The following is a 20,657-nucleotide window of genomic DNA, read 5'->3' as shown; positions in this document are numbered from 1 at the left end:
AGTCACCCCGGGGTCTGGACGGGAGCCTGGCAGGGTCAGTCCCCTTCCAGATCCTTGGACCATGGCTGTGTGGGGCCTAGGAGGTCGCCTTGGCTTGCGCGGGTGCCTCGGCGCCCGCAAGCTATTGTGTCCCCGTTTCCAGAGCCGCGGCCCCCAGGGCGTGGAAGACGGGGACAGGTGAGTACCTGGCTGGGAGGGTAACTCAGGCACCTGCCCTGAGTTATGTTGTCGCCATGGTTACGTCAAACCGCTGGGAGGTCACCGCAGCAATCGCCAGGTGACGTCCTCTTTAGTCGTGACGTCACCGTGGCAACGTGGGCTCCGTGGAAGCCAGAGACCAAGGTTTCTTGGCGCAAGACAAGTCCAAACGAAGCCCAGCATCCATCAGGACAGGGCATATCCCATGTGAGCCAAGAGGGTCATCTTGCCTGGCCTCACAATCAGGAGGGGCCTCGATTCGGATATTAACCTCTCTCCAAAGCAGTTTATACTTTAAGGCACAGAGATACACCAATACGGTCTAAAGATGGCTGTCATCATATACCTTGAAACTTGCACCCCGTTTCCGGACCTCAGAACCTGACTTAATAATGGATTAATCTATTTCACAGATCCAGTAATTTAACCTTTGAATAACCTTTTAATGTCACATTTTAATGTTGAAGTCTTTATTAAAGGTGTTGCTATTTGAAAATGCCAGTTTTCGAACCCTGTTTTGGCAATTCTCCATTTCGGAGTATACATGAAGCTTTACAGTATGGTAATGGCCCAGGGATTTTTCCCTCCAAGAGTCCCTGGCTTGGTAGAGCAGAGGTAACAGTTTTGGGGTGTCGATAGTCTTGGGCAAGAATCCCAGCCCTACCGTTTCTTCCCGTGGTGACCTAGGAGGCAGAGTCTCATCCCGTCAGCTACAGATTCCTCAAAAACAAAATGAACGGGCTTCCCTGGTGGCGCAGTGGTTGAAGGTCCGCCTGCCGATGCAGGGAACGCAGGTTCGTGCCCCGGTCCGGGAAGATCCCATGCCATGGAGAGGCTGGGCCCGTGAGCCATGGCCGCTGGGCCTGCACGTCCGGAACCTGTGCTCTGCAATGGGAGAGGCCACAACAGTGAGAGGCCCGCATACCGCAAAAAAAAAAAAAAAATGAACATCATAGGTAGTGCTTGGGAAGATTCCAGGGATAATTCAAGGAGATAATGCCTGTAATTCACTTAGCACAGTGCAGAGACTATGGAAAGTGATCAATAAATTCTTTCAGCCAATATTTATAGAGCGTCTGCATTGAGCAATGCACTACATCAGCTATTCTGCAGATGCGGGTGTGGCAAGACATAGAACTTGCCCACAAAGGGCTTAAAACTAAGAGGAACGGAGGGGAAAGATTTCAAGAGATCCAAGCAGAAGGGGGTAAGTGCTGCCTCTGAGGATATGGGTAGCAAACTGTGACCCACTGAAGGACGTGCCCCAGTATATATGCCGTCCTCACTCATCATCTCTTGATGTTTATTTCTCCTTAGGCCTTCCTCGAAGACACCCAAGCTCCCCAAGATCTACACCAAAACAGGAGACAAAGGTAGGGTGGGGACAGGTGAAAAATGCAAAGAAAGACATGGCAGATTCCATCTTAAAGTTCTTCCAAATTCTAGGACCTCCCTGGCAGTCCAGTGGTTAAGACTCCACGCTTCTACTGCAGGGGGCATGGGTTCGATCCTTGGTCAGGGAACTAAGATCCTGTATGTCACGCGGCACTAGAAATTGATGGAAAATTCTGGAATGAGAATTAAATAAATAATAGCTTTAAAATATATTTTTTAAAGTTCTTCCAAATTGTTTGCAGACGTTAAAAGTATGTAACAGATCTCAATAGGCGTCACCCAAATGTGATGTGAAATGAAAGATGCCCAAGATATATTAAGTGATAAAAGCAAGTTGCAGAACAATCCAAATAGTTGGAATCCATTGAATAAAAGTGTGTGTGTATATTTATATGTGTGTTCAGGTGTGCATAGAACATTGTGAAAGGTTATACCTTGGACTGTTACCTGGGAGAGAGATTGAATTGTGGGAGAGGGGAATAAATAGACGGGCTTTCATTGTTTCCTGTACATACTTTTATTCTATTATTTATTTTGTAATGAGCATATATTGCTTTGATAATTAAAAAAAATGCCAGAACATGATGTACAGAAAAAAAAAGATGCAGAAGAACATATCAGTATGATACCATTTTCTAAAGTTTTAAACCACGCATGGACTTCCCTGGCGGTCCAGTGGTTAGAACTTGGCGCTTCCACTGCAGGGGGCGCGGGTCTGATCCCTGGTTGGGGAACTAAGATCCCGCATGCTGCGTGGCATGGCCCCCCCCACCAAAAAAAAAAACCACGCAGATTACCAGTATTTATTGCTTTGGGGGTATATTTATGTAGTAAGAAGATAAAAACATTCATAGATGTACTTAATGCCATTGTACACTTAAAAATGGTTAAAATGGCCAATTTTACATTATGTTTATGTTATCACAATAAGAAAAGAAAAGATGCAAAGGGATGACAGTGTTGATGCCCTCCAGCCAAAGACTCCAGGGACGGAATTCCCTGGCAGTCCAGTGGTTAGGACTCCACGCTCTCACTGCCAAGGACCTGGGTTCAGTCCCTGGTCGGGGAACTAAAATCCCACAAGCCAAGCAGCGCAGCCAAAAATAAATAAATAAATAAATAAAGTATATCAGGGAAGAAGTGAGGACAGTGGTTACCCCTGGGGAGGGGGGCAGTGACTGAAAGCGGGGACACGGGGGCCTCTAGGGTGAGGCTCCTATTTTATTCCTTGATCTAGATGCTGATCACAGAGGTCTGTTTCAGTTAGTAACAATTCATCAACTTGTACACTTATGATTCGAGCACTTTTCTGTGTATGTTATCCTTCAAGTGGAAAAATGCTTTAAAAGAGCATGTCAGGAAAAAAAACTCTTTAATTTGGGCAGCAAAACATTTTCACAGGGTTTTCCAGCACCTTCACCGGAGAAAGGAGACCGAAAGACGACCAGGTGTTTGAAGCCGTGGGAACTACAGATGAATTAAGTTCAGCCATTGGGTAAGGGGGACGGGATTGGCCTTGAGGTCGGGCTTGAGTTGGTTGTTAGAGGGCATGACTGATGTGCAGCTCTCCAGAGTGCCCGCCAGTCCCAGAGGCTGCCAGCCCTCGATAAACCTTCCTTGGCCTGTGGCTTCCGTCCCTCACCGCGTGATGCTGCCTCGCCCCTCCATCCCTGCTCCCTCACTCTGCTCGTATGTGTGTGCCATTGAGGTGCACGTGCAAAGTGACAGGTGAGTCGAGCACAGTACACAGGGCATCAGACATGATCCCTTTCGGGAGGCTTATTTTTTAAGCATATACACAGCCAGAGTTTAGAAGGTGGACTCAGGGAAGTAGTCAGGATTGGCCGGGCCATGCTGGTGTAACAAACAACCCCCGCATTTCGTGGCTTAAACCACCAAAGGCGTATTTCATCCTGTCACTTCAAGCCTATCGTGGGTTGGGTATGTTTCTTCTCTGCCTGGCCTTCACTCTGGGACCCGGGCTGGTGGGACAGCCTCTGTCTAGAACAACACCAGTAATTGTGGCAGAGGGAAGAAAGATCACAGTGATGCCCACGCTGGCTCTTAAAGCTTCCACGAAGTGACACGCCACCTCTGCTCACACTTCATTGGCCAGAGCCAGGGACGTGGACACATGTGACAGCAGCAGGGGTGGGAGGGGCCGCAAATATTTGAGAACAAAGTTCAGGCCACCATGCTCAGCAAGCCGTTGGCAGCATGAGCTGCAGTTATTATAAGTACTAGTTCACAAGTTCTGACTCGGCCTTGTGGGTGAAGATCATGGTAATCAGACAGACCTGGGTTCAAATTCTCTCCCACTGCTGACTGGCTGTGTGACTTCAGGCAAATCACCTGGCCTCTCTGAGCCTCAGTTTCCTATTCTGTCAAGTGATCCTAGTAATAGTATCCAATCTCATTGGGTTTTTGTGAGGATGTAATGAGAGAACTCCATGTTTCCCCCTTAGAACAGTAGCTAGCACCAATCATAATGCTAGCTATTATTATCATCATAATTATTAAAACTTACCTGTTCATGGTGGCCATTTCTCAGTGATGGGCCTAAGGGAGGTTCTCAGGAAAGATAATGTAGCTAGTCTGCCAGCAGAGGAGAGAGGGCAGACCCCTTGGTGTGTGTGGGAAGGGTGTGGCGAGGGGGAAGTGCACACAAGATGAAGTGGGCAGAGGGGCAGGAAGGCGGGTTCTAGCATCGGCTGTTTAGAATTAGCAAATCAGCAGGCCATCATCCCTCAGGTGATGTGGTGCAGGGGCCTGGCCACAGCTCAGTTGTGGATTCTTCCATCCTCAGATGTTGGCGGAGCATCTGCGTGTGCCAGGCTCTGCTGAGTGGGGAGCCTCAGCCCTGCCTTCATGGAGCCTGCGGTCTGCGGGTGCGGTGCAGCGGGTGGGGCGGAGCAGACAGACGCTGGAGGGGCAGCCACAAGTGGTGGGAGCGGGCATGGAGCGAGCATGGGGAGGGGCCTCCCACTGGCCTCTGTCGTGGGAACATCCTCGGTGAGCAGATATTCCCAAGCATCTCCAATGTGCCAGGCTTGAGGCATACGCCCCCGCCTCACCATCCAGAGGGGAAGACCAACGCGGGACAGCTTACGTGTGTGCTTATTTAGTTCTGATTGTAAGGTGGGCTAGAAGATGCACAGTAGTTCTTCTTTTGCCCTTTCAAAGCCATTCTCCTGTGCCTGTGAGGCTGGCCTGGAGACGGTCTCACCCCGATTCCCTTGTCCTCTGGCTTTAGAGTTGGTCCAACCAATGGGCAGCACCAGCAGGAGATCGGATGAGGGTGAGAGGGGTAGGGGTATGTGTGACCCTGCCCCCAGCCCTGTGCGGCTCTGGCAGTTGTGGGGCTCTCCACTGCTTTCTCCCAGCTGCCCAGCTCCTGGCGGTGGCCTCTGCCCAGAATGCAGCTCTCTTCAGGGTTGGTAGTGCCTTTGACCCTCCCTTGCCCCTTCAGGCTCTTGCTTTTGCTCATCTCTGCCATCCATCTGCAGTTCCCATAAGCCTTCCCACTCTGTCAGTAGTCCCTTCGTGAAGCTTTTCTCCAGGAACCCTTCAAACACACCACTGTCTGGCCAGGACCCTGACTGGTACAGAAGAGGGTGCAGTGTTCTGAGGGAGGCCAGGGCCACAGTCCTGACCTGCATCGGGGGCACTTTGATTTTCCTGCCCCACCCAGCCTTACCAGCGAACTCCTACTCAGCCTTCAGAGTCCCACTTCCAGCATTGCTTCCTCCAGGAAGCCCTCCCTGAACCCTAATCAAGGCCAAATATCCCAGGACTCTCACCCTTTCCTTCAGAGCACTGACCTCAGTTTGCAACTTCACTGTTAGTCGTGTGACATCTGATTCACATCTCCCTGTCCTGCCTAACGGGGCCTGTGTCACCTCTGTTTATACTGAATCACCTGGACCTGGCCAGAGTAGGCGCTGAAAGAGGAGTTGTTGGCTGGATGAGCGGCGAAAAACAAATACCCCCAACCACATGGAAGGTTACGATGTTCCTCAATGTCAGCAAGAAAATAACGGCCTTCCTGTGACAGCTCAATTAGCAAAATGGCCAATCCCCTGAGAATGTATTGCCTTCCGGCAAGACAGGGCCTGGGGATGTTATATTCGAGGCAAATTCTTCTTCCTTCTTCCTCACAGGTTTGCTATGGAATTAATTGCAGAAAAGGGCCACCCGTTTGTGGAAGAGCTTCAGAAAGTGAGTAACATTGTCTCACCCCGAGCTGGGATTTTCCAACCCCAAGGCCTGGTGGCCATAACTGGATTTGCCAACTGACCATCAGTTCCTTTCTGTGTCACCTGGGACTAGTCCACTTACCCTCTGTGAGCCTCAGTTTCTTCATCTGTAAGATGGGGACACACAGAGATGACCCTCCCTCACAGGGGAGTGGTGAGGTTTGGCCTCAGAGAGGGAAATGTGAAGGGCAGTGGTCTCAGCCCAGGCAGTTCTGCCCCTCAGGGGACACAGGGCAATGTCTGGAGATATTTTAAGTTGTCTGGGCAACTTAAATGTTTTAAGTTGTCACACTGGAGGTGGAGGTGCTACTGGGATCTAGTGCGTAGAGGCAGGGATGAGGCTAAACGTCCTACAACGCACAGGACGGTCCCCGTGACAGAGGATGACCTGGGCCAAAGTGTTAGTGGCCCTGAGGTTGAGAGACTTGAAAGGCCCAGCTGTGGTTAGCCCTCAGTGGGGGGGATGGTAGGGTTCTTAGAATTACTGTTCTGTTCCTTAAGAGGCAGCGGGGGCTCTGGCCCACAGAGAGGACTTCAGAAATAGAGGCAGGGCCACCACCCCCAGAACATGGAGAATGTACCTGGGGTTTTAGTCTGCGTGCTGACCTGAGTCAGCTGCTCCCTGGAGGGTCAGCCCTCGGCCTGCTTCAGTCCTCCAGGCCAGGCTGGAGCCCACTGGGGCCCCTGGGAGCAGACACAGGGTAGTGAGGGGCTGCAGAAAGATGGGAGGCCTAAACTGCTGGAACATTCTATGAATGAGGCACCTCCTGTACGAGGGAGACTGGTCTTCAGCCTCAGAATGAGGAATTGCTGGCGTCTACAGTGGTCGTTTCTGTCTGCCTTGCTCACCTCTGAGCGGGGTTTGCAGAGGGAAGAGGGGGTCAGTGGCGTGATGAGCCCCTCCCTTGCTTTAGACCACGTCCTTTGGGTAACAGTTTCAACATCACCTCCTCCGGGGCCTTCCCTGGCCACCCCTGCCTCCAGCTGGTGCCTCTCCCAGGCTTCCGCAGCTCCTGTGCTTCTGCCTCTAAAGGCAAGCATCACCAGGAGTGTGGCCTGGGCGCCCCAAGGGTGCAGACTGTGACTTGTTCAGCTGGCTTCCCCGCCTGGCCCCCGGGAGCTGCTCCGGGCCTATGGCAGGCCAGGCAGCCTGTTCCCGGCTCTCCCTGCAGAAGCCCATGAGGTGGAGGCCAGCCCTCACGTTTTACAGAGGACAAAACTGAGGCTCAGCCCAAGGCCGCACAGCCAGGAATCAGCGGGGCTGGGATCGGATTCCCAGACTGGGGCCACCTCTCTCCAGCCCCCGGGGTAAACGCCGCAGGTGGCCGGCGCGGAGTAGTACTGTGACGCCCCTTTCCATCGGAAGCCACAGAGACGCCACGAGGTTAAGGAACTTACCCAGAGTCTGCTGCTCGGTGGCTCAACAGGTTCCAGTCCACTCCCGGGTGGGCACCGTCTACTCTCACCGACTGTGTCCTGCTCCCGGCACACTGCCACGGTGGCTGTCTCATCAGAGGGCACAGCCCTGTCCTGTATAGTTTAAAAAGCACTGTCAATTTGGGTCTCTCCGCCCAGGTGTTATAGGTTAGAAAACCAAGGCCGTCAGTTTAGAGAAAAGAAAAACCTCGAAGGGCCCGGCACATGGGAGAGGAGGGTCGGGGTGAGAAGACTCCTCCTGACTATCCCTGGGCGCTTGACACTCCCCGTCTGCGTCACCCAGGGCCCCTCCCAACGGGGCAGAAGTGCTGTGCTGCAGGTTCAGACAGTTTGCTGATTAGCCTTTGTAAATGCCGGCTCCTTAGAGGTCTGACAGCTCCCGGCAGGCCCAGCCCTGCACGTGGACGCACGAGAGCCCCGCTTGGCCCGTGTAACAGGGTCTTCACCCACGCCTTCCATTCCTCCCCAGATCCAATGCTCCCTGCAGGACGTCGGCTCTGCACTGGCAACACCGCGCTCCTCAGCCAGGGAGGCTCACTTAAGTAATTCTCTCCCTGAACCCACTGTGTGTGCTCAGAGGGCCCTGGGGCGCCTGGGCCCGTGGGCGGGGGGGAATGACTCTGTCCTGGGTGTCTCCTGGGACCCCTGTCAACCTGGCCTGTGCAGCCTGAGACAGAGGGTCCCTCTGAGCCAGGGGAATGGTTGGTGGGCACCCAGGTGGAAGGGATGGGGTGGGCTCCTTGTGATCCTGGGGCAGTGGCCTCACGGCCACTTCTCCTTGGCTCCACAGAACATGCCACGTTCGAGGCAGGGCCCATCCTGGAGCTGGAGCAGTGGATCGACAGATACTCCAGCCAGCTGCCCCCGCTCACGGCATTCATCCTGCCTGTAGGTACTGGGCTGCCTCAACCTGGGGGTGGCTGCGGGCCAGTGTGTTGACCAAAACACACAGGCAGGGATTCAGCCTCCCCCCTTTTAATTTTTAACAGCGACAGAAGCTTTCCCCCAGCCCCCAAGTCCCCTCCAGACCGTCACGGCTCCCTCCCCAGTCCTGCCTGCTTTGGAGAGGGGTACCCAGTGGGTGTGCCCCGGCAGGGCCCCTGGAGACAGAACACTGCCTGTTATGGGCGGGGCCTGTGTGTCCCCCCGTCCATCCAGGCTCCCTGCCTGCAGTGGGCACCCTCCCCCCACCCTTCCAGCCAACACCCGCTTTCTCCTTTCAGTCCGGAGGCAAGAGCAGCTCCGCACTGCATTTCTGTCGGGCCGTGTGCCGCCGAGCTGAGAGACGGTACAGGGGTGCGGGGCCGAGGGAGCGGGGCCTGGGCAGAGAGACAGTGATCCTGACGGGGGTGGTGGGGTGGGGGCGGAACAGCACGTCGGGATCAGAGCTTGTGCAGAAGCAGGCAGCTCCAGGAAAGGGGAGGGGGAGGCCCAGCGGGTCTAGGCGATTATTTGTAATTATAACAACACTCACGTGGTATGAAATTCAGGTGCGTATTCAGTGAGGACTCCCTGTTCCTGGGGTTAATTTAAATGGTGGGGGTGGTCTCAGCTGAGCAGAAAGGATTGAAAAGCTCCACACCATGATAAGAGCTATGAGGGAGGGTACTTGGCACCAGAGTGACCCAGCCTGGGACTGGGCATGGGGGGTACTGGGGGCACAGTGGACAGAGTGCCCAGGGTGAGGGGACAGCAAGGGCAGAGGCGGCAGTCTGCATGGAACACACACAAAGGACGCCGAGTGTCTGGTCCAGAGTGAGGGGCGTGAGGCATGACGAGGCTACAGGCTGAGCTGAGGCCAGGCCGGGCAGGGCCTCATGTGCCCCGAGAGCTCTGCAGTTATCCTGAGAGCCTTTATCCTGTGAGCCATTGATGGGTTTTAGGCCATGAGATGACATGCTGGCTGCTGGGTGGAGAAGGGCCCAGATCAGCCACCTGCTACCCCAATCCCCCAACTCAGGAGAGGAGGGACACCCCCCTGCCCCCCGCCAGAAGCTCCTGACTGCCTTTTCAAGGAAACTTTAAAAGAGTAATTGCGGGGCTTCCCTGGTGGCGCAGTGGTTGAGAGTCCACCTGCCGATGCAGGGGACATGGGTTCGTGCCCCGGTCCGGGAAGATCCCACATGCCGCAGAGTGTCTGGGCCCGTGAGCCATGGCCGCTGAGCCTGCGCGTCCGGAGCCTGTGCTCCGCAACGGGAGAGGCCACAACAGTGAGAGGCCCGCGTACCGCAAAAAAATAAAAAATAAATTAAAAAAAAAAAGAGTAATTGCAACATCTCCATTTACACCACTCATAGGCCAGGCTGCCAGCCGGCTTTACAGAGAAATGGGAATAAAGCCCTGCTTTGTATAACCGGCAGGACCGTGCTGGGCACTTTGTATCCATTATTTCATTGATTCCTTGTGGTAACCTTGGGAGAGAGGTGGTGGCAGCCCCCACTCTACTGGAGTCAGGATGCTGGGGCTCAGAGGTGACACCGTGGCCAGGGTCACCTGGGTGGTCCATGGCAGAGTCTGGATTGGAGCCCAGGTGTGTCTGCTCCATACCTGAGCTCCGTCCATAGCCCGATGTCATAAAGATTTCACTTTTCATGAAAGGCCCTTGGGGCCAAGTGGTTCCTAAAGTGATGCTGAGTCACAAAAGAGCTTCAGCTTCAAAAGGAAAAAAGTCATTTGTACAAAGCTGTCCACATCAGCAGTGCTCAGAGTAGCAAAAAATTGGAAACAACCCAAAGGCCCAACATCAGGGAATGGCCGGGGGGGCGGTTCCTGAGGACACCAAACCCGTGCCCAGGTGACAAAGCCCCTGGGGCAGGAGACACAAACCTGGGGCCTCGGTTTGGGGCGAGCACCTCCCAGCAGGAGTTACGTAGCAGAGGCGACGTGCATGGAGGGGCTGCCAGCTCACTGGCGCTCAGCAGACAGCACCATCTAGCGTGTCTGCACACAGACTGGCGAGGCTGCAGCGGGAGTGAAATGCTGACTCAGGACGCAGCTCCTGCCCCCAAGCGTGTTGAGCCCGTAACGTAGTGTGATGCTGTTTCCTCCCCTTCTAGCGTGGTGCCTCTTGTCCAGTCCGGTGAGACGGATGCAAACGTGGCCAAGTTCTTAAACAGGTACTCAGATGGGATCTGGAGGGTCTTTCTGAAAAGGTAGGCACTTCGTGGCTCCAGCCCTGGCTCGTGTGGCTCCAGCGTGGGCCAGGCCAGGGCTGAGAGCTGAGGGACCCCAGGAGCTGCCTGGGGTCCAGAAAGTGACCTCACAGCCAGGGTCTGGCCCCTTGATGTGGTCACTCCTCCCCCAGGACATGGCCTGGGCTTTGATGGTCCTGACCAGCTCCTTTCCTCCTGGGAGGGGAGTGGGCCTGAGGGGAGTGAGGACCGTTCTGTTCATGTCACAGTAGTGATCCTGGGGAGCCTTCCAGCCATGTAGGTTGTGTGGGCTGAGCCAGTTCGTTCTCTTAGCAAGGAAGGCATCACCGTGCAGATGAGGAACCAGCATATGACAGCTCTGCGGCGGGGGCGATCACCCAGAGCGGAGTCTCTTCCACTGCCCAGTCCCCCACCACACTCCCAGAGAGACAGCCAGGCATCAGGAGGAGGGGGCCATGGTTCCAGGAGGGGGCACGGGTCAGGGAAGGTTCCAGCAGGACCTGGCATGGAGCCGGCCGCGGGGTAGGGTTGGGGCAGGGAGAGGAGAGGAGGGTGGGGTCCGTGCGGCCCGGAAACAAGGGAGAGCACAGGGCAGCTTCGCAAGCTAACTGCCAGCCGCTGAGGGGCAGGCTCGCTGCTGCCTCTCCTGTTTCCCTCCCCACCCAGCCCTGCCCAGAGGCCCCATCGCCGCCGGGTCAAAGAAAGAAGGGAGGGGGGCACTAGGGTCTACCCCACTAGAACATTCCAGGCCAGTGCTTCTCAACCGGGATGTCTGGCAATGTCTGGAGACAAGTGGGTGGGGGCTGGGGTGCTGCCCAGTGTCCTACGATGCACACAACAGCTCCCTCTTCCTGCCACGAAGGATCACCTAGCCACAAGGAATGATCCCGAATGTCACTAGTGCCGAGCTTGAGAAGCCTGCTCTAGGCTCCCTCTACTCAAAGAGTAGACCAGCAGCACCAGAATCACCTGGGCACAGTTTAGACCTGCCAAATCCTGGGCCTGGCCCAGCCAGTCCTCCCGAATCAGAATCTGATCTGCATGTCACCAGGATCCCCAGTTGACTTGTGTGCACACCCCAGTTTGGGAGGCACCAGTCCTGTTCACTGGAAGGTGCAGAAACCAGGGAGTGGCCCAAAGTCACCAGCCCTGTGAGGTCAGACAGGGTAGTGGCCTCATCCTGCAGGAACCACCCCAGCCCTGGCGCCAGAGTCGGGCGCTGGGCTCTCAGGAAGCTGGCCTGGAGCGCCATCCATCAAGCCCAGGTGGGCTGAGCACCCGCTGTCGCACCCGATGCTCCTGGGGCACGTGACTGATATTTCCTCCTAGAAGGCTAATATAGGGAGGACCCTGTTAGCATTGATCTCTCATTTCAGATCATTCCATTTGCCTTCTTCTGCCCCTCCAGACTCAGTGACTATCTCTTCACGTTAGCCAGATACACAGCCATGAAGGAGGGGAATCCAGAAAAAATATACAAGAAAAATGACTTGTCGGTCCATGCCTGAGGCGCTTGGAAATAATGGAAAAAGGGAGCTTTGCAGACTCCTCCACAGTGACAACGGGAAAGGAAGACTTTGCCCTCGTGTCCTGATTCCTGAAGATCTCACCCAGAGGGGCCAGAAGCTGGTCTTTTGTCCAGACTCCGCTTCCTCTCAGGGTCCCCCACTTCCTTCAGGAGCTGAGGCCGGTGGAGAATTCTAGCCCCCTCCCCTGGGCTCTCCTCAGCCTTCCAAAAAAGAATAAAAGTGGGAAAGGCTTGAGGGTGTGTGTGGGGTGTGTCTGTGTGGGTGTGTGTGTGTGAGAGAGAGAGAGAGCGAGAAAGAGACAGATGCCCTCCACTGGCAGCTCATTTGGAATGGTACCAGAGGCCCTTGGAAATGTAATTGTGATTTACCTGTGCCAAAGGGGCTTTAAAATGTCACATTTATAAAGAGTAAGGCAGACAGGATTTGGAGTTTAGTCACCTCTGAGCCACTCATCAAGGGGGAAGGACGGCTGCAGACTGACAGGCGAGGCCTCGGAAACACTTGGACTGAAGTGCATGTGTGGCGAGGGTGCAGCCCGGAGAATCTTCTCTAAAGGGGAGCCTTCCTCCATCAAGGGACGGACATTCCGGGGAGAGGAACACCACCACTTTAATGAGGGCATGTCCTGCCCGGGCAGGTGGCGTCCAGGGTCAGAGGTGAACTGCGTTCAGCTTCAGACTATAAGCTCTTATGTTTCCAGCGACACTGACGCAGACCAGACCTACTTCTCTGATGTTGCACTTGGCTGGTTTATGCCTCTGAGATCCGGGCCACAGCTGTATTTTATTTCAGTTGTCACTGCTGCTCCCTCCCGCTAGGAAGTGACCCTGCCAGTGCCAGCTGTGTCCTTGGGAAGGGGGATATTTATGAAGGGCGAGGAGGCAGCCCTGAGAACCTGAAGACTCCACGCCACTAATTGCAGGAAACAACTTGGGAAGGGCAGGCTCTCACTAACTGTCAGGGCGGAAATGCCCAGTGAACTCCATCCAGCCATCATTTATTAGCCTGAAGCTCGGAAGTCTGGTCCCTCCAGCCATCCTTGCCAGCAGTTAGGAAACATTAAAATGATGAGTTTTGTGCTAGCTTTGCTTTCGTTCTTAACCACCTTACCTGCTCATTTTGTTGGAGGAACATCATTATCTCGTCCCTTCTGGGTCCTTTCGTTCCTGGACTTGGGCAAAGTGGCTGAGGTGCAGGTGACCGTGAGTGAAAGTGAAAACCCTCCAGGAAGTGGCCCCGGCCAGCAGTTGGCGCCAGGTCTGGTGCATGGTGGGCACTCGGCCTGTGTGAACAGAACTGGGAACATTACAGAACAGGCTAAAGGTGGTTCACTGTCGGGCAGGCACTCAGGCTGGACCGGGGAGGGTTATGTTCCAAGAGCCCACAGCAAATCCATCAAGTGACTAGGTCCTGCCCACACCTTAGCATCTTCCTGGAAGGAGCAGGACGTACATAATAAAAAGTCCCACATGCCCCACTGTAGTGAAACATCTGCAAAGGACAAGAGGAGTTCTTTGAGTAGATACAGCGTCCTCATGGGATGATCTCTGAAACAAGGCCTTTTCCTGTAGCCATATCCCCTCCCCAGCAGCCCTTGCTGGGAGGGGCTGTCGCAGGCCAGATGGTAACTCTGGGTTCCCAGGTCCCACACCCCCTGCATCATCCCTTCCACCAGCAAACATCCCCGAGAAACAAACACCCCTGAGAAACATGCAGGTGCAGGCATGTCCTGTGCCACTGACCTGGGAAGAACTGAGGCGGCCTGCTGGGGAAGGGCTCGCCCAGGGGACGGGTCAGTTTGAAACTTTCGCTCCTCTGCTGTACCTTACATAGCCATGTGGGAGCTGGAAGCAAAAGGAAAAATGTGTTCACTCCCGTACACTTAGCAAAACATCCTCCCCGGTCTCGAACCCAGTGGGAAAAGTTAATGAAAACTCTGTGATCGAAACACATGACTGTATATAAAGCCCGTCTGCAACCGCTGTCAACCCTTGTAAATGGTCGTCCGCATCACACAGCAACGCAGGTCGGGAGAGAAATGGCAGGCTGTTTTTACTTATAATGGTGATACCTTGTCGATCATAGATTTTGTTTTTGCATAAATTTGATTTTTTAAAATATCGCGGTGAGGGACTTTCCTGGTGGTCCAGTGGTTAAGACTTCACCTTCCAGTGCAGGGGGTGTGGGTTCGATCCCTGGTCAGGGAGCTAAGGTCCCAAATACCTTGCGGCCAAAAAAAACCAAAAACATAAAACAGAAGCAATATTGTAACAAATTCAATAAAGATTTTAAAAATGGTCCACATCAAAAAAAAATCTTAAAAAAAAATACTGCAGTGGAAAAAATTCTGTAAAAAATTGCATGAAAGTTATTTCTCTTGCTTCCTGGATTTGGGGGTGTTCCCATACATTTTGCACCCAAGAAAGTGCTCCACCTGCCTCTCCCTGGTCCAGGCCTGGCTCTCAGGATCGTATTTAGGGCCACAGTCAGAGGTGGTTGGATATTCCAGCGGCGAGAAGCCCACCAGCCAGCATTGTCGAAGGGCTTGACATGCCAGGCCCCAGGCCAGGGGCTCCACAAACATCATTGCATTGAAACCTCACAGCAACCCCGAGGGAGGCACTGTCTATGGCAGGAGGGGGGAAACAGACTTGCAAACCAGCTTGTGTCAGGGAGTCAGTGCCAAGATGTGGGCCAGGGACGCAGCCCTGTGACTCCCGGCCCAGTGCTCCTCCCCCCACTGCCACTTGACAGTCATTTTAATCACGCCCTGGGCCGCTGAGAACAATGTCAGGCACTAATAGATTCTGCTGTCTCATTTCTCAACCTACTTTCCCTTAACTGATACTTCATGGCTATTGTTAATGTGCATTTTTCACCGAGTAATTTTCATAACCCGAACTTGTAACGCATCCCAATGACAAACGTCCCCGGTACCAAATCCCCCATCAGCTGCAATGTCACCCTCATGTCCCCCCACCCCACCCTCACACCTTCCTCCGACAACCCCTACAGTTTTATGATCCCTCTGTCCCAGTTATCATTACTGAACCTTTAAGAATCCAGACACATTTCAAGTTTACTTGAATAAAATCCTTTGTGTAATAAATTCCACATGAATGCTACATAAATCAGTGCCTTGGGAGGATTTGTGGCTCACCCCTCCCTTCAGAACAGGCCCACTGGCGATACTGGACCCACGCTGGTCCCACCTTGCTTAGGGAGAGGACTGAGGCCCCCTTTGCAGCCCAGCCAGGGTGCAGTGTTCATTTGCCTTGACCTGTCACTTTTCTTCTCTGGAGTCCATCGTGGAAGACAATGCTTGGGCGCAAGCAGAGGCAGGAGATGAGCTGGTTGGGGACACCGGGATTTGGAAGGTTGGGGGACACCCAGGAACTTTGGGGGTGTCCCGGTGCTCTCCCACTCCACAGATTCACAAACTCCTGATGAAGGCTCTGTGCATCCTCTCCCACCGTAGTGAAACATCTGCAAAGGACAAGAGAAGTTCTTTGAGTAGATACAGCAGTCTGCGTACAACCCGTGGAAGCCCCGGGGAAGAACCGCTGCTCTCAGTTCTCAAGTGCAGCACCCACTTCAGGAGTGAGTCCGTGCACAGGGCTGCCTGCTCCAGCGGCCTCATTGCTGGCTCTGCGGAGCCCCAGGCTTGTGGTGCGAGAACAGTCAAACGCCCGGCATGGGTGTCAGCTTCAGGCAGACTTGGGTCCAAGACCAGCTCTGTTACTTCCTAGCATCACGACTCTGGGCAAGTCGTTCCGTCTTCCTTGGACTTGCTTCTTCAACTGTAGAATGGGAATGAAAATCATATCCCCCCCACAGGACCACTGGGAGAGTTTAACGAGGCAATGTTTAAAAGGCTTAGCATGCTCCCCCGTCTCATGTTAGCTATTATTGTTTTGATTATTATTATTTGAAATCAAGTTCCAGCTCTGTCACTTCCTAGCTGAGTCACCGTGAGGGCATCTGTAACCACTCTGAACCTCAATCTTCAGCTTTTATTTTTGGGGACAATGATACCAACTTCCAAGGGTTCAGGAAATATGTCCATGGGCCTGGCACACGGCAGCAGCTCAACAAAAATAAAATGTAGCTACTTTTGAATCAGGTTTTATCCTTTTTCAAAGCACTTTCAAATAGCTCAGGCCCAGGTGGAGCGCACAGGACCGGGAGTAGCACCTCTGGTTTGTTAAGACTTCCCGAGCCGGTGGGAGATGGGGACCTCCAGAGGGTCCTGGGCCAGGCCAGCCCAGGGGGATGTGGCTCCAGGAGCAACAGGCCGAAGTGAAAGGGAGGGTGACCCGGTCACAGAACAGCGAGAGCCAAAAGGGATCAGTGCCCGAGGACTCCCTGCGGGCAGCAGCAGAACCTGGTCTTCGGATTCCCACAAGGTGCCCTCTTGGGACAGAGGACATGATTGACAAATAACTGGGGCAGAGGAGGAGACGAGGGGACCTAAACCCGGGAGAAGCCCCCTACAAGCTACCTCTCTGAGGAAGGGTGAGCAGCAGGCCCGCTCAGCGTGCACCAGGGCAAAGGCAGCCTGGGGAAGGGATTGAATAAATGGCAGAAAGGCGTCCAGCTGACCCAGGACCTGGGGGTCCTCCCCGCACCAGCTGCTCCCAAGGCACAAACCCTTGGCCCTTGTCTTTGGCCATCTGCAGTGCCCACGTCCCTCCCCAGTGAGCAGGTGCCTTTATTTACGATCACCTTGGAAAGGGTCGAGCAGACATATGTTGCTGAGGGTCGTTTATTCTTGTTTATAAAATTTATGGCTTCACCTCGATTACACACTGTCAAAACGGGAAGGATTGGCCCCAAAGTCTCTTGCCGCATGACTGCCTCAGACGTGTGTACATCTGTTAACTCCGTAGGAGCTGTAGAGGGAAATCAGGCTGCCGATAGCTCAGAAGCTCGCTGTCCCGTCACAAGGTGTGGGCTGCAGGCCTCAAGGAGAGACATCAGGCGCCTACGTGGAAGGGGAGGAGGTCGGGGTCTGCGGGGGACCGCACCGGGTGGCATCGGGACCCTGGCCTTACCTGGCAGACGGGCTCTCTCAGGCGCTTTGGGATGGGGCATGGAAGGGGAGGAACTTGATTCCTGCAGCCCTCAGGGGTCCGGCTGCAGGACTGGCAGCTGGAGCCAGTTCTAAGCCTGTGGATCTCCACCTGCAGGTGTCAGCGGGGAGAGAGAAACGTTGACTCCACTGTGGTGGGTGGAGTTAGGTACGACCTCTCAGGAGGGCAATCTGGCAATGCCTATCCAAGTCCTGGAAATGTGCGTCCTTCTGACCCAGCAATTCCGTGTCTGAGAATTTCTCGGAAGGAAATAGATTCATCAGTGGAGTCATAGGGTTGTTTTTTTTCTTTTCAGTGCATGCTGCTCATTACAGAGAAAAACTGGAAACAAATGTCCAACAATAGGGAGCTTATTATTAAAGAAGAAATATTTAACAATAAGGGACTATAGGAAATATCATAAAGCTACTGAAAATGATGGTGCCTATATATTTATTACTAGGCAAAAGTGTTCACAATCTATTAAGTGGGGAAAAAAACCCCAATTATAAAATGGTAGGTATAGAATGATCCAAATCCTGTAAAAGAAACATGAGTGTAAATATACCATAGAAAAAAGATGCAAGGATTCATTCTATATGTTAATAATGCTTATCTCTAAATCGTGGGATTACTGGGTGGTTTCTACTTACATTTTTGTTTGGATTTCCTAATTTTTTTTTTACAACATATTTGGGTTAGATTTGACAGAGGCGTACTTGTATAATAAACATGATTGAAAAAGTGTAAAGAAACTTGACAACTGCTTTCCCTGCCTATAAAAAATCATCTACCTCCCTTGGGATGTTTGGAGCCAAGAGAACAGCCCAAGGGGAGGGCGCCCACCAGCAGCCAAAGCCACGGGGCCCCTCCAAAAACTAGAAGGCTGGTGAGTGTGCCCTGCGTTCGTTCTATTGGAGACAGCTGGCTGTTTGGAGTGCAGCCCCTGTGCAGCCTGAATGTGGACGCTTGGCTTCCATTCTAGGACAACAGCTGAGGGAAGAAAAATGATCGCAGCCCCACTAAAGTGCCCCCGGCCGGTAATCACACCAGCTTTTCACAGGATGTTGAGGATGCTGGCATTCTTCTTTGTCCCTCGTTGGCTGCTGCATCTTTAACTTGTACAGAATTTGAGAGTAGACAGTGGACTTTCACATTTAATTATTTTATGTGGATTTTTGTTCTGGATTATCACCCTAACTTTACCCGGACAAACTGGCGCCCCATCGGGTAGAGTAATGAATCCTATGTGCCGTAGTCAGCAAGTGGAAAAACCAGCACTCAACCCGGGTTTCCTAGATCAGAATCCAGCTTCCTTGTCCAACTCTGTTCTGCTGAGACAGGGCTTATCCCAGGGATGGGCAAGAAATGCCAATTCCAACTGATTGGTAGTGGCTGCCTAAAGGGCTGTGGTAAGGAGCCTGAAGCTGCATCCGATGCAGCAGGAAGGAGTTTGGTAATCCATTAGTGATATCTGCCATGGCTTCCTACGGAGGTAATGCAATAAATAATGTGTATTTGACGTTTCTGAATTCCTGGGCCAAATCCCTCGCAGATTTCAAAAGGGTGGGGGCCTCAGAGGTAGGTATGGGTCTTCAGGCTGCCTAAGGGTTCTCCTAACCCTACAGCTCCCCAAGAGAGCAAACCAGCAGGACAGGGATTTCTCAGGGCTTTGAGACGACACACCAGGGTCAGAGATCTTTGAGACCCAAACACTTGTAAGTCTAATTGATCAGTCAGCCCTGATGAGCTCACCAGCAGAATTTAGAATCTGTAATTACATTTCACATTAAAACATGCAAAGTTAAGATTAAAGCCAGTGAAAAGTGGCGTGACACCTCCTGCCCCCAGCCCACCTCCAGCCTCTGCCTCCATCATCCATCGCTCCTCTCACCAGCAAGCGGGTCTCCTAGGGGCAAGGGCTATAGTTCTGGAAGCCGCTTCCTTGGGCTGTTTCCCTCTCAGTTCCCTCTAAGGCTGTTTCCTGCTGTGCTAGGGACCAGGTCCTGCTCCCCTCCCTGCAGTGCTACATTTAGTTAAGGCAAACGCTTTGTTCAGGGGGACATTTTTGGGTCTCCAATTTACAGTGATCTCCAGCTAAAGACCTCTAAGAACACACCCACGCCCGTAGTTGAGCAAAGTCGGATCGACTGTCCTGTTGCAACGAGAGAGCACACAATACAGAGAGCCGCGGGGTGTTTCAGGAACAGGGTGTTAGAAAGGACCTAGAGGATTTGGGCTTGTGTCAGGTCCTCTGGGGAAGGTTCAAGGAAGCAGGGGTAGTTCTATGACGGGGTGTCCTAATAAACCTCTATTAGGAGGGAGGAATGTGTGAGGCTAAAGCTGCAATGGAACACTGGAGGGTCAGACAGGCACAGCCCCCAACCTGTGCGAGGGGCCAGGGGAGTGACAATACGAGGGCAGGGCACCCCTTATCAGGTGCACTCCCAAACCCAACCCTGCCTTTTAGCTCTTTAGCTGGGGACCTGTGCAGCTGTGCAAACTGTCACTTCTGGTTTTACCAGGACTCAGGGAGACTGAGCTCTGGGGTCCTCAGCAAGTCCTTAAAAATGCTGCAGGGCCTTATTTGCAAGGTGGGTGCAATTTTGTCTGTTTCCTTCAGCCCCCAAGAGGGTAGGTGGGACAGGGGACAGCAGCAGACACAGCGGGCTCTGGACAAGGGACAGAACAGCCCCTGGGGCTTCCCTCAAGCTTGGCCCCTTGGCTAGAAGGCTCTCCCACGCCCTCTTCTGCCTGCTCAAACCAGGTAAGGGCTCTGCAGTGTGCAGACCTGGGTTCAAACCTTGGCTCTGCCGTTTACTGATGCTGAGACATCGGACAAGGGGCTTATCATCTCTGAACCTCAGTTTTCCCAGCTGTGAAGTGAGCATCCTAGCAGCACCACGCTGGAGACAAGTGATGCCGTATGTGCTCACACACGTCCTCCTTGGATTAGTTACGCCTCTTCCCCCACCCCATATCGAGCTCTGCAGGGCAGGGTGGTGCCCACATTCTTCTCTCTGTACCTCCAGCACCGAGCCCAGCCCAGAGCATAGTAGGTCCTGGCTATCTATCTGTTAGATGAATGGGCATGAGCCTGAACTCCCTGGCAGTATGGCTTCCTGGGCCAGCTCCTGGCTGGGACACCTGCCAGCTGCCAGGCCCATCTGGCACCATTGTTAACGGTGACCAAACCATCCACGCTGCACAGCAGACGCCATGCGGCCCTGCACTGCCCCACTTGGGTGATGGTCCCTTCCTTGGACAGCGTCCCTGGGTGGGCCACAAGCAGGGTGGGGAGTCAGTGGGGCCAGGCCCAGAGGGAAAGCGAAAGGACCATGGAGCCTGACGTCTGGGATAGGTGTCCAGAGCAGCCCAAACTGTCAAGAGGACAAAGTGTCACTGTGTCTCCCCGACCTGTCTCTTTCTGCCTCTAACTTCAGGCTCCCCGGTCTCCCCTGGCAGCCCCTCCCCTGCAGCCCCCCTGGGTCTGTTTGCACCCCCTAGGCTTTGCCACCTCCAGCGCCCCTCACGGCATGGGGTGTCCTGCACAGACCGTTCCCCTTGGCAGCAGTGCTAGTAGTGGTGGAAGGGGGACCTCCGTGGTCTCACAGACGC

At 53.6% G+C, this 20,657-nt stretch overlaps 1 protein-coding gene across 1 annotated transcript; it reads left to right on the top strand.

Annotated features, from left to right (window-relative positions):
• The first annotated feature begins 46 nt into the window (after nucleotides 1-46).
• On the top strand, nucleotides 47-14,264 carry MMAB (metabolism of cobalamin associated B). Its single transcript, XM_079942668.1, has 9 exons — nucleotides 47-177; nucleotides 1,516-1,571; nucleotides 2,995-3,088; nucleotides 5,754-5,811; nucleotides 7,756-7,828; nucleotides 8,077-8,174; nucleotides 8,510-8,574; nucleotides 10,343-10,402; nucleotides 11,847-14,264. The coding sequence occupies exons 1-9, from the start codon at nucleotides 62-64 to the stop codon at nucleotides 11,944-11,946; spliced, it is 720 nt and encodes a 239-aa protein (XP_079798794.1). The 5' UTR covers nucleotides 47-61; the 3' UTR covers nucleotides 11,947-14,264.
• The last annotated feature ends 6,393 nt before the right edge of the window (nucleotides 14,265-20,657 follow it).

This window comes from Stenella coeruleoalba, assembly GCF_951394435.1.
Source record: "Stenella coeruleoalba genome assembly, chromosome: 14".
NCBI lineage: Eukaryota > Metazoa > Chordata > Mammalia > Artiodactyla > Delphinidae > Stenella > Stenella coeruleoalba.
The sequence above is the reverse complement of the archived record's forward strand: the minus strand, read 5'-3'. Positions and strand labels throughout refer to the sequence as shown.

What these genes read in the sequence shown, in the direction of transcription:
- MMAB (XM_079942668.1), top strand. Translation starts at nt 62, where the DNA reads ATGGCTGTGTGGGGCCTAGGAGGTCGCCTTGGCTTGCGCGGGTGCCTC. An exon ending in GGCGTGGAAGACGGGGACAG is followed by an intron (nt 178 to 1,515) that starts GTGAGTACCTGG and finishes ATTTCTCCTTAG; the next exon opens with GCCTTCCTCGAAGACACCCA. An exon ending in TGCCGCCGAGCTGAGAGACG is followed by an intron (nt 8,575 to 10,342) that starts GTACAGGGGTGC and finishes CTCCCCTTCTAG; the next exon opens with CGTGGTGCCTCTTGTCCAGT.